General features: G+C 44.0%; 1 protein-coding gene across 9 annotated transcripts in view; it reads left to right on the forward strand.

Moving 5' to 3' along the window:
- elna (elastin a) overlaps positions 1–13,126 on the forward strand; it is a 46,511-nt gene that overhangs the window by 18,810 nt on the left and 14,575 nt on the right. For 7 of the 9 annotated variants that reach the window (XM_025009899.2, XM_037980458.1, XM_025009893.2 and 4 more), the window contains exons 6-18: positions 5,171–5,197; positions 5,289–5,360; positions 7,472–7,585; positions 8,642–8,689; positions 8,807–8,869; positions 9,251–9,280; positions 9,369–9,440; positions 10,393–10,434; positions 10,525–10,611; positions 10,705–10,755; positions 10,872–11,057; positions 12,164–12,196; positions 12,325–12,465. In XM_025009899.2, coding sequence (XP_024865667.1) covers positions 5,171–5,197; positions 5,289–5,360; positions 7,472–7,585; positions 8,642–8,689; positions 8,807–8,869; positions 9,251–9,280; positions 9,369–9,440; positions 10,393–10,434; positions 10,525–10,611; positions 10,705–10,755; positions 10,872–11,057; positions 12,164–12,196; positions 12,325–12,465 — 966 coding nt within the window. The remainder of the gene's footprint in view (positions 1–5,170; positions 5,198–5,288; positions 5,361–7,471; positions 7,586–8,641; positions 8,690–8,806; positions 8,870–9,250; positions 9,281–9,368; positions 9,441–10,392; positions 10,435–10,524; positions 10,612–10,704; positions 10,756–10,871; positions 11,058–12,163; positions 12,197–12,324; positions 12,466–13,126) is intronic. The other 2 variants (XM_037980452.1, XM_025009896.2) reach the window with 2 other exon arrangements.

Here is a 13,126-nt window from a genome sequence, read left to right on the forward strand (position 1 = left end):
GTTGTCAGGTTGGTGAGGTCAGGCAGCCTCAGACGTCAGTGGGCACTGCAGCCCGCTTTGGCACGGTGGCAACGCTTGTAATCCTAATATCGTGCAACGGCGACTTTAACAGTCGCAGTTCATTTGGAGCCATTTTCAAGAATTGCTTAGTGCCTCGGAGATGATCTATGGGTTCTGATCCCCAACTGCGTGGGCTCGTGAGGCCTGTTAAAGATTGCCAGGTTTACTTCATCGGTGGGCGCTTGTGCCACGCGATGAAACAGAGTGCTCTCTCTTTATAGAGGGATGCAGAGGAGCTCTATAGAAGCAGAAATTCCCGTCCACACCTGCAGACTAACAGGGCACTTTTGTTGCACTGATTTTGACAGAGATCCCGGAGACTGAGACCTTTCTTTGGAGGGGGAATGGGGGTCGTCGGACAAAAAAGGGCGTCTCGGGCTTTTGTGTCAATGACTCCATGGAAAAGAAAAAGCGAAAACAATAAAAGGCTTGCCGCCAAAGTCGGGCTGCCTTCCACCAGGCAGCGGGGAAGGAGTTTGCGTGGAGTAGTGTGACTCCGTGAATACTTAATTAATCCAACATGTGAACGGTCCTGCTTTTCGCAGCTCGATGCAGGTGACTGACAGCCCGCTAAACCTTGAAGTGACAAGGATTAGGGGAGGTCATAGGAGAGGCGAGGGGGGGAGAGGAAGCGAAGGGGAGCTTCGGTGTGTCCACTTGTGTCACGCAATCTGGAATCACTAAAGCACCTCACATCATTCCGCTTTCATCCGTCCTGTCCCGCGTCACCCTGTAAGAATGCGATCCATCCACCAGCTTGGAAGCGAATCAGTGTGATAATTTGATGGCGATAAAAAATTCTGGTGTCATGACGCTGACGGATAGAACGATAAGCTCAGCGTTCGGGGCTAGAAATTTATCTGGGACCACAGCCGAAGACCAGTCTGCCTGTCCATCACGGTGAAATATGGATTCTCCCCGGACATCCAGAAGGGTCTTTGAAGACGAGGCTCATCTTCATCAAGATGTTCCGTCATTTTACACGAAATTGCTGCGTGCGTACTGCCAGAGCACGCCTCTGCGCTCCTCGCGGCCGCCCTGCCCTTCTTGTGTGTTTCTGGTTTCCAACTTGAACGCTAATGTTTATGTTTACACAACAATGCCAAATGATTATCCCTTCTGTCACTCCTCTACCATTTTTCATACCATCTCTGGTTTCCAGCAAATGAGTCAAAATCCTCTCATTGAACTTTTCTGTAAACAAACAATTTGTTTCTATAATGCTCGCCTGATTATATAGGGGATTAAACAGAGAGGACGATGAGAGACAAGTCAACCCTCCCCCCCCAAAATAAAATTAAAAAATAAAAAATTCCTGGACAACTCGGAGCTCCAGCTCCAAAGTCTGCTCTCCTCGCGTCTGCTGTCAGTTACGGTGGATCCCTGCCATGGAATTCTTCGCTCTCTTAAATTAAACCCTTCGCCGGAGCCAGCTGGTTCGCAAAGCAGAGAGGGGGAGGAAAGCAGGAGATGGAGGAGCGAGCAAATGCTTCTTTCACTTCTCACGTTTGGCTTCCTCTGGTTGCAGCTATTAACGCCTCATGTCTGGTCAGCGGACCCCCCCCCCCCAACACTCAGACTGGAGAGAGGAAGGGGAAACGGGGAGTAAGAAGAGCCCGAGAGCCGAGGACATTGTTTTGATTAATGATCTTAGTATTCCACTGGTCCTGAAACAGAATTACCTTACCTAACCCCAGTGGAGAATGAGCAAGAAGTTTCAGTGCTCAAATTGAAACCAGATATTTCTGTTCACACTGGCTCACATCCATCACTTGTACTGGACCCCGGTTTGAGAACATGACTTGTGGCTGAAAGAACCAGCTTTAGTGTCTGGCCTGTTTTACTGCGATGTCACAGTTCTCCTCAAACGGTGACATGTTTGACATCAAACAGCAAGGGGCACTTAGTATGGGTGCCTGTCACTCAGCACGTTTTCATTATTCATTAAAAAAATATATACAATAAAAAAACAAAAAGACTCCTGTTTTGTAAGAAAAGGCTTGTGTTTTCCTCCGTGTTCTCGCTGAGATCACTTTTAAACGAGCCACTTCAGATGAATCACCACTGTTGAGAAACGCTTAGGTTTATCCATGTCACTAATCTAAAAAAAAAAAAGTTGGGTTGCTGCGTAAAGATGTCAATCGAAACAGCTTGTAATCAGATGAAAAGAGAAGGAACAAGAAGGAAGTGTTTATTTGAAAACAGCACACTGCGAGCAAATCTAATGTTGAAATTTGGATTTCTCCGATACTCATCTTGAGTTTGAAGCCAACAACGCGTTTCAAAGTCATGTTTAACGCTGTGTTGCAATCCACCTCCTTTCAAACAGCGTTTGGGACGCCGCGGAGATCGGTTGCTGCAGTCTCGAATGTGAAATGTTTACAGCAACATCGTTCCAAACCTTTACTCTCCAACCGTCTTGCGCACTTGCCACCACTTTGCTTTGAACGTCGGCGTTGCTTTCTGAATGGAAACTGGCGGGCAAGTGGTGTTTTTGTTTTTTTCTAAACGGAGGAAAGTATGATGCATTGCCACACTGCATCATTTACCTTCCACTTTCCTTCCCCTGGATCACGGCCCTCGTCTCCTGTGTAATATTAGGTTTCTGTCCCCTCCATCTTCCGTGCAGCGCATTGATCTTTTCTAGGGATTCCTTTGCCCAAGGTCTAAATGCAGTTTGGTTTTCGAATGCTCCCTCTGGCTTCCTATTATGTCTTGAGGGTCACAGGGAAAATTAGGCTCAACATGAGAGTTCAGGAATCCTTCAGCTTGTCAGCAATCAGCCGCATGCTGGAAGCGGCTCCAAAGCAAACCGATCATTCGATATCGGGCTCGGGATCCTTGCGTGGCGTTCATGAGAACAAACAACGTTGCTGTGGACCTCCGGTAATATGCGACCTGTGACGTGTCCATCTGCGTGAGCCGACATTCTGTCATACTAGTGGCCCAACAAAAGCTTGCTTGTTTTAGCTGACAAGATGGTGCAAGAGTGACTAAACAGAGAGCCTTTTGTCCAAAAACCCTACCCTCCATCTCCCAAACATACAATCAGTGGAAAGAAGCCAAACCAAACCATTAGTTTTCTTAGCATGTCTTCACGCTTTAACCCTGAGAATAAATTACCACCGGCGTATCGTTTTCCTTAAGTGTTTTATTTTCACAGTGCTCAGTGATGTCAGAGCCACAGAAAACAGCTTCTTTTTTTTCTCCTTGTGTAAACAGCGAGCGTTCCCAAGTCCTGCATTAATGGCCGTGCACGTTCATGCAGCCCCCCCCCCCCCTTCGCAGACGTACTTATGTGGTTCTGTTTCGTGTCTCCTGAGAGTTGGGCCTAACGTGGCAGGTGGCAGGTGACCCTGACCACGCCTGTCACAGCCGGGCGCGTACGCACTTGTGAGCGCAGGTGGGCCGGATGATGGATGAACAGGCTAACAGTCTTCAAAAACCTGCCCGTCTTGACTGAGCGGCACGCTGCGTTTTTTACAGAAGCTGACGCCGACAAGCCTCTCGTCTCCAGAACTGACTGCCCCGAGAGACTTTGTGCTGCAAAAATGGCAAACCAGACCCTTTTCCAGACTCTTCTGTACTGGTTTCAGGCACCAGAAACGGTTCCTACCCGTTTTAAGGGATGCGGTGCTCACTGATATGAATTAAACAAATGAGACAGAGTCTTCGTGTCAGCACGAGACAGACTGGAAAAGTAAAGGGGGGGAAAAAAACTCCTATCAGGTTGCTTTATGTAACGAATGATTTCACTTGTTTTCACCTCAAGGTGTGTCTGAAGCTGGTTGAGCAATCAAAGGGATTATCAAAGAGATGCGTAGCTAATCGTCTGGGCTCGCGTAGCGTGCTCTGGTGTGTTGCCAAGGCCTGAACAAGACCTGTGCCCACATTTGTTTCGAAAAGGTCACGAAACTCCACACTTGAGCGTCCTCCTCACCCTCATCGCAAACCTCACTAACTCCTTTCTCACTGTTCAGCTTCTTTCTCGTCCACAGCTGTTCTCAACCAGAATATATCTATATATTTTTTTGTCTTTTGTTGATTAAAGGAAATTCCTCCGTGGACAAGCTTGCTGGCAGCTTTCGAACTCGGCCTGGTTTAGGAAGCGGCCGTTCCTTCGACCCGTTTGCCTCAGACGGAGTGGCTTGTTCTTGTGGCTTCTTTTAATTCAGCCGTGAGAAATATTCTGAAACTGATTCGGTTCAAACGTTATAAAAACGCTCATTGTCGTAATGTACAGATTTATCATTTTGGCAGATTTTTGGAAACGAGTTCAAAGAGAATTCATCTCCATGTTTTCTTTTTTAAAAAAAGGTTGAATTCTGATTACAGCACGCCTTCACCTATTCTTCTTCAAAATGTTGACATCTTAGACATGTGGCATTGGGTTGTTCAAACAGCCCAGTTTCAGAGGCTTTATATATATAAATATATATCTTTTCAAGACTCATAAATACACAATAAAACCTTATTATTTTCCGACCCTATCCCAACTTCTGGCAGGTTTAATGATCTTCTATTCCAGTGTCCGTCAGTCAGAAAGCACTTTTGTTTTCGCGCTCCTCTCATTCGCCACGCTTTGTTCCATTTCCATATCGTCCTCTCACATGTTTTCATCTTGTCATCAAGCCGAAACACAAGCCGGGATATGGCTTAATTTATTCTTCGAGGGAAGCCAAAGCCTTTGACGCCCAGAGATTAGAGCAGATTTTCTATTTTTTGGGGGGTTTTTTACGTCTCAAAAAGAGCAGAGTGCTCCCTCCAGCGTTTAAACAGAGAACCGTTTTTCTGTTACTTGTGTTGGGCGCTGTGCTCGGTGAGAGTCGGCTCATACGCAAGAGCCTAATTTAATACACATGATATTATGCTGTATGTCACTGACATATTGTTTTATGTCCACAACATACCAGACATTCAGGTCTTGGAAAGTGTTGGGATGAAAGATTGAGTGTTAGCTTATTTTTCTTGAAGGGTAGTTACCGCTGAAGAAACCACAGGAGAAGAAAAATTATTTAGCCACTTTGCTCTCGTCTGTCTCTTTCTCTTTGTTTTCATTCCTGATCATTCTTCTTTTTTCTGTTTTTTTTTTTGTTTTGTTCTTGTCCAGGTTATGGAAATCTAGGAGCTGGAGGAGGTGGGTGTTTGAACCTTGAACCTTGACCCTTGACCCGGTGCTGTAAGTGGTCGGCTCAGGTCAGTTTTCTTTAATCCTTTCTGTCTTTTAGGCGGTTACGGTGGATATGGTGCCGGCGCTATGGCCTTTTACCCTGGAGCTGGGCAGAAAGCTGCCAAAAGAGGTACAATTTTAATAGAAATATGACACTGGTTTCCTAAAAAGGAGAGAGATAGTGTCCGATATTAGGTCCGCATTCCTTTAGAGGCCACTGTCAGCACAGAGATCTCTGAAAAGTGGGGATTATTAAACAGAAAGATGAGCGCTTGTTATTGGAACCAGACACTGTTTAGGCTTTGCTCACATCTTTTGTGTTTGTTTTAATTGCCGCGCTGATATCGTGTGCAATTCTTCTCACAGATGAGGAATTCAGCGTGTAAATATTCTCAAAATTAATCGACCGAAGTGTCTTCCGGGGCTTGTTGTGGGGGGAAAAAAAAGCTGTTTCATAAGTGAGCCGTCATCCCGCTCCACTTTGTCTCATTTCAGTTTCACTTGAAGAACATAAGCAGAAGAAATATTCAGCCAGCTTGAAGCCTGGCTCGGGTTGCGTCGGAGATTTGTAGCAGTCGCTGTCTTCAAAGGTTCAGAGGCAACAGCGATAAAGACGGACATGATGGTCGTTTTAAATCGCTGATACTGACGTCGAGCTGATGCTCCGAGGCGCAGGAGGCCCTCTGATACCACAGGCGGCGGGGGGTGCAGCTTCGTTTCTGGTCCTTTGACAGGCTGCTGCGCAGGCCTCAGACCGTGCTGACAGATGAGCACTCAGACCTTTGATAAATCCGCATGCTTGCACGTTAGGAGAAAGCCAAAACGAATGTTTTGCATTAATGGTAGCCCAGCTTGAAAACACCGTTTGGCAGACATGTAGATTTTTATCACAGACTTGTACACCTTAGGCAGTCTGAACTTCGGCAGAGCCCGATCTGACCTCAGGATCTGGGCTGTATGTGCTCATCATTTGATTTAAATTAGGCCGGCTGATTAAACTCAAGCTCGGGGGGCCTCAATCACGTCCAGGACTGCACTATGGCAAAGAGCCGGCGCTTAAGTATTGGTTGGCAGTGACAGAACGTCAGTCCCTGGAATCAGTCTGTGTTTCTTTCATGACACTTAAAATAACAACTCGTTTCTTTGAAACAGCACAGATAAAAAAAGAAAGAAGAAAAAAAAAAAATCGTTCCCTTGCCAGACTTTCCTTCACCAAAAGCTCCCAGACCACATATTTACAGGCAGTGCGCAACGTCTGTCCGTTTGAGAAAGTTTTGGGGATTTAAGATTAACATTTTAAAAAACAAATTTTTTTTTACGCTGCCGCCAAGCTCTCCTCCGACTGGACCTGACGGCTTATTTCCCGTGTCAGGAGGAAGCTAAAGAAGCGAGGTAAACGTCTCTCCTGGTTTAAACATGGAGCTTTTTTTGTCTCGGGGTGACAACAGACTGGTCGGGTCTCGGTATCAGCAGCCAGTCAGTGGATCCGACTCGTCTGAGACGCAGTCATCAGCGTCACGCGCGTCCCTGCTGGTCAACGCAGAAACTTTCCCTTCATATTGAGGCAGTGGGGTCCGATCCTGGTCCTGGAGGAACACTATCCTGCATGTTTTAGATGTTTCCTTGCTCTTCAACAGGTCTTCAGATTCTGCAAAAGCCTGTTAATCACTCATTCACTCAAATCAGGTGGGTTAACGCAGAGAAACACCTAAAACCTGCAGGATAGTGGCCCTCCAGGACCAGGATTGGACCCCTCTGGTGTAAGGAGTGTTTCCACTCTGACTGGATGTGAGTCTTTAGTGCCTAAAACCTCAGGAGGACCTGATGGTAGCGAAACTGGACTTCCAGTGAATGAGCGACAAATACATCATTTTCTCCATTTTCTCTTGGTTTATTATTTTTTGGTGCCCTTTTTTTTTTCTTTATGAAATAAAAGAAAAACATTTCCATCCCAACACTGGCACTGTCTGAGCTACACGAGAATCTTATTTGTTTGAAAGGAAGCCAGTCTGGGCTCAAAGCAAAGTAATTTTCCTCATTTAACAGGGTTTCTTGTCTTAATAAGACAGCTGTTTATAACTTAGACATCCTCTGGAAGCATAACTCATAGTTATGATAGTTTTCATCTCAGCACTTTTACAAGAAAGACTTTTATTCCTTTACCCAGGGCATTTGTCACAGTCCTGATGAGCCAAGTCACATTAAATGTTTCTCTCTTTTTCTTTTTTTCTCCTCCTCCAGCACCTGTTATCCCTCAGACGGGCCTTCCAGGAGGGGGCGGAGGCATCGGAGGAGTCGGAGGAGTCGGAGGGGGCGGCGGCGGCGGCGCGGGGAAAAATGCGGCCAAAGTGCCAGGTTAAGTAGACTCAACAGTGAACTCGGGCGGCCGAAGACAGACAGAACGCAGGGCTTCAGGCAGCTGAGCCACATTAAAGACGAGCTCTTATTGCAAGGGGGTTTTATGTGGCTGGAAAAATGTTACAGTTATCAACACAATAATCTAAATCTCTGATTAAAACAAAAAAATTAAAAAAACAGATTATAGCTTAGCTCCGTAGCCGCTTGGAAAGGATTATTTATTTAAAATAGAGCCATTTGGGAGCTGTTTTAGGGGATCTACTTTCACTTTCTCTGGCTTTTTAGATTCTACTACTTTAGTGACACCTTGTGGTTTTTCTAAACCTTTAAGACCCCTGTTTAGTTCTTCTGCAAGTAACATGATGAGTTTGATGCTTCTAGATTTGCATGTTTATGATTTAAAGATAATTCAATGTGCTTTACAAGGTGCTCGAACTATAGAAAGTAGAACATAGTGAAAGAAACTCATTTCTAATATGATAAAAGGAGCAAGTATTACGGTATTTAGTCTCATTGCATAGTCTGGTCCTGATTTTATGGGAAATTTTCTTTGTTTGCACAAGTATTAGCATAAAAAAAAAGAATTTCCCTAATGATATATGACATAAACATTGAATTAAATTAAACAGCACACATGAAGTCATGCTGCTTGTTGCTGAAATAAAAGCAGGAGTTGCAGGATAGGATCCTTAAACCTGACATCTCAACTGAGACGTGATTAAACCAAACCATTACTGCAAAGCAAAAATGGTTTTCTTCAACTTTTCCAAAAAGAGCAAAGACGACAACAACAACAATAAAATCATTAGTACCAAGGCTGAAATAAAAGTGGAAGCAGAACGAGCGTAAGTGTATAAAACTCAGTAAATAAGATTAGAAAAAGACCTTTCCTCCTCCAAGCTGGGTTCATTTGGACAGGTTTTTACTTACCAGGTCTTTAAAAGTCTTGCTCATCGTTGTGATACACACATTAGTAAAAATAAACCATAACCCAGCCTGCTTTCATATTTCTGTTTGTGAAGAAAATGACACTTTTGTCGTCTCATGTGACAGGTATGGGCGTCCCTGGACTTTACCAACCTGGACTTGTTCCAGGACAAGGTCTGATGAGTTTATTTCTTATGATACGTGGTACTTTTACCTTCTGATTGTCGTATTTGTACACCAGTTTTGTGCTTTTTGTAACATTTTTTTTGCTGTTGCCTGTGACCCCGTCAGGGTTTAACGGCCGTGGAGTTTTACCCGGAGTTCCCACAGGAACCGACCTGAATCCAAAATCAAGTAATTGTTTGTTTTGGTTTGGTGTTTCTTTTTTTTTTTTTTCCCACCACCATAAATTTGTACAGCCGTGTGGAAAAAATGAAAAGTCAAATATGAGCTTTACACAAAGACGATAATCCTCAAAGTTGAGCTCTTTAGTAAGAAACCAAAAAATTACAAAAGCAAAAACACGAATACGGAGCCAACGATTATTACGAAACCAGAAAATGTTGATCTTTAACAAGTTCCAAACAGTCAAGCCAGAGAACCATTTTTGTTCAGAGGCTTTTTAAAAACCAATTTATATTTTGCTGTGGTGGTATTACAGCCCATGTTCACACCGAAATGTACTTTTTCTCTGGTTTTTGACTGAAATCAATGATCTTTTCTCTCTGTTTGAAGTTGGAGCACATCAAGGAGGTCAAAACGCAGGTTAACTTTCTTTTATTTTAAGGTTTTTCATGTTATTAGAGCTGCTGTGGTTAACCGGTGAGGAAATTAAACATCTTCTTTGTCACAGGAGGTCGCGTGTTTGGTCCGATGCAGCCAGGGGTCTTCCATGGTTACCCGCTGAAATCCCCCAAAGCCCAGGGTGAATATTTACAGGAAACTTGTTATTTAGAAGTTTTATGTGATGCTGTGGTTTATCCTGGTGGGTTTGCTTCCTGCACTGCTCTTACAGAACAAGCATATCGAAGTGAAAAGCAGTAAAAACACAAACAAAATTCAGGCACGTGTGAAACAGTTTACTTATTTTTATACTCCTGCAGCTAAATTACAGCGAGCTGACGTTCTGAACACTTTAACCTAAGCGGAGCAATTTGTTGAATCAAATCTCTGTGACGGACTCAGAGCCGGCTCCATAGGTTACAGCATCCCAGAGGTCATCGGATGAATAATAATCCCTCTCTAACCCGAACTCCCAGCTCTTTGACACGGTGGAAACTGGAGATGAACAAACGAACAAGTGCTCGAACGCAGGAATGAGTTTCATTAGGAGACTTTTTTTTGGAAAAATTGAAATAAAACAAACTTGCAGACAGATCGGAGAGCTGAGAGCACGGTCAAAAAAAACTGGACCGATCATGTAAATCCCAGCTCCTCAAAATTTATGCACTCAGTTTGGTTTTGATTAATCAAATAGTTTCAGAGATATGAACTCCTGGGCAGCCTCGCCGCCTCTTTATTATTGTTCTGAAAGACAAACATTCGCTGAATAAAGACGCGTATAATATTTGTTAGGCTTGTTCTGAAGACCTGAGATCAGAAACATGCAACAAAAAAAAACAGCAAACTGAGAAGTTCTTTGGCAAAGAGTTTTGTCTCTGGGGCTCGTTTTTTGTTTTGTTTTTCAGACGGAGCTGCAAAAATATTTGTTTTATCTCTAAATACTTTGCAGTCTGAGCAGCCAAGTCAGATTAGCAGAATTCATCAGATGTATGCAGATCAGTTTTGTTCCTGTGATTTCAGTGTTTTCGCTGAATACGAATGAGCTCACAAGTTCTTTCATCTTTCCGTGTAAATATTTTTTTTTTGTACTTTAGGAGGCTACGGAGCAAAACCTGGAGGAGGCAAACTTCCCTTTGGTACAGACATTAATACTTTTAGGCTTTTTAAAATCGGATTCGATAGAAAACCTGCAGTTAATAATGAGTCCACAACAACGTTTGTTTCAGGTTACGGGGGCTTTGGTACCGGTGGAGCTGTACTTCCAGGAGGATTAGGCGGTTCTGGGTCAAAGCCTGGTTATCCTGTTGGAACTGGTGGGTGTATTTTAAACGCTCAGGTGCCGTTTTAATGACAGGAAGCTTGAAAGCTCTGCAAACTGTCTTTCCTCTCTTTTTGACATTTTGTAGGTGTAGGGACAGGAAGCCTCTCGCCTGCTCAATCTAAAGCTGCCAAATATGGTAAAACACCATGAAGACTGTGTGGGAAACGGTTTCCTAATAAGAAAAAACATTTTAAAGATTGCATGGCATCAGTAACGACAACGTGCAGCTTAAGCTTGTGTTTGTTGTGTCAGGTGTCGGTGGAGGCGTTGGAGGCGTTGGAGGCCTTGGTGGCGTTGGAGGAGTTGGAGGCCTTGGTGGCGTTGGAGGAGTTGGAGGCCTTGGTGGCGTTGGAGGAGTTGGAGGCCTTGGTGGCGTTGGAGGAGTTGGAGGAGTTGGAGGAGTTGGAGGTGGGCTGTATCCAGGTCAGGCTATAGGAGGTGCAGTTGTTCATAAAGGACATTAAACACCAAAATCGTCAAACTCGACTGTTTCAGAATGTAACCACATCTACAGCGTCATAAAATCATCAGGCAGAAACAAATGATTTGGTGAATGTGACCCATCCTGGCAAAATGAGTCGGAGTGACTTCAGGCTTTTGCTCTAACTTCGATTTGCGTAAAAATGAGTCCATAAAGACACCATCTAGAGATCCCACTAACTGAAAAGAGTCTATATTCTTCCAAATCTACCATAAATCGAGGTTTTCTTACAGGTAAATCTTCAGAAAAAAACCTTTTACCGTATTTTTCCGCACTACAGGGCCCACTGGATTGTAAGGCGCACTGTCAATGAATGGCCTATTTTCGAACTTCTGTCATATATAAGAGCACCGGACTATAAGGCGCATTAAGTGAAACAAAACAGCCCCGTCTTTTCAGAGAATATTGCACCAACGTAAGCGTCATGTATAAACGCTTCCACCGCTCACTCAGGTCGGTGGGCGGAGCCCTGCATGACTCTGAGCCTTAATGCTGCAAGCGGTGCAGCTTTGTAGTTCACCAAAGTCATACTAAAACATCACGACTTCTTACATATAAAAGGTGCTCTGGATTATAAGGTGCACTGTTGTTGTTTGATAAACTTGAAGGCTATTAAGTGCGCCTTATAGTCCAGAAAATACGGTAATTCTAATCCCTTTACTTTCCTTTGAAAATTACCATTTTCCTCTGCTGGCTGCCGTGTCGCTGGGAAATCCCTTTGTATAATCATTATAAAGCTTGGGAATTCCCCTTTTTTTATTATAGAGCTGGAATTCATGAAGACGCAACTCCAGACCAATAAGAATCAAGGTTTTAAACCAACACTCTCGTAATCAAAACTAGCTTGTTGCCAGGTTCTGGTGATAAATCCCCAAATTTCAACAAACTTCGGATCATTTTAAAGCTTCTTTCAAAACAATTATAACTCAGCGTTGAAAAGTTCCTCAACGTGACTCGTTTTGCCAGCAAAATGTCAGCTATGAAAACTAATTGTCGTCTCTGCGCCTCAGATTGTGTCTGTTAGTTTATTGTGTCACACAAATCTACGTATTTTAACCTTCAGGTTTTGGAGCCGGGTCCAAGGCGGCTAAATATGGTGAGCAGAGTTCTCAAAATAACGCAGTTAATCCATTTTTTCTCACAACGTCCAATTAATCATCCAAGCAGAAAGCAACACCGCGGCAGTAAGAACTGCACACATTTCTGTTGTCGTTTCCTGGACAGGAGGACTGCCGGGAGGAGCACCGATTGTGGTACCAGGAGGAGGAACGCAGCTGCAGGGTGGATATTCTCAAGCAGGAGGACAAGGAGGCGCGGGAGGGTACAACCCTGCTGCCGCCGCCGCCGCCAAAGCTGCTAAATACGGTACATTGTTCAAACTTTGTTACACGGTCTGTTTATTTCATGCACTTTTTCTCTTTTTGTAATGATTACCTGGGTTAGTTTCAGTTCAGTGCTGACTTGTCTTGATTCATCAGTCTCAGTGGAACAATAAAAAAAAAAAAGAAAAGATGACATTATGGCTAGTAGTTACTCCTGAGCAGCACAAAGAAGAAGAAATGGCCTCAGCACGTTCTTCTTCTTTAAATATCTTAGTACCAGTCTCAGTTCAACGTCACACTTGAGTAAACCCCTTTTTTTCATGAGATTTTCATAGTTCTCTAAGTTGATTTATTGCTTTTGCAGTCAGGGTTATGTTTTCGGCTGTGCTGGTTGGTTGCTTTAATCGTTCGCAAAACTAATGAACAGATTCTGATGAAATTTGATGACATTCATCCAGATCCTGATCCGGATCTCACCATTTCTTTAATGACCCTATGCAGGGGTGGAAATTAGCACCCGCCACCCGCCACCCGCCAAATGCGGGTAAATATTTGAAGTGGCGGGTGAATTTGATCAACACACACGCCACTGTGGCGGGTTGGCAATTTGAACAGAAAATGTGTTATTTGTCCTCTTGACATATAGGGGACAGTAATGTGCTCGAGTTGCTGCTGTTACGTCGAGCCGCGTTCCCCCATCAGAT

The sequence above is a fragment of the Kryptolebias marmoratus genome, linkage group LG2, assembly GCF_001649575.2.
Source record: "Kryptolebias marmoratus isolate JLee-2015 linkage group LG2, ASM164957v2, whole genome shotgun sequence".
In the NCBI taxonomy this organism is placed as follows: Eukaryota; Metazoa; Chordata; class Actinopteri; order Cyprinodontiformes; family Rivulidae; genus Kryptolebias; species Kryptolebias marmoratus.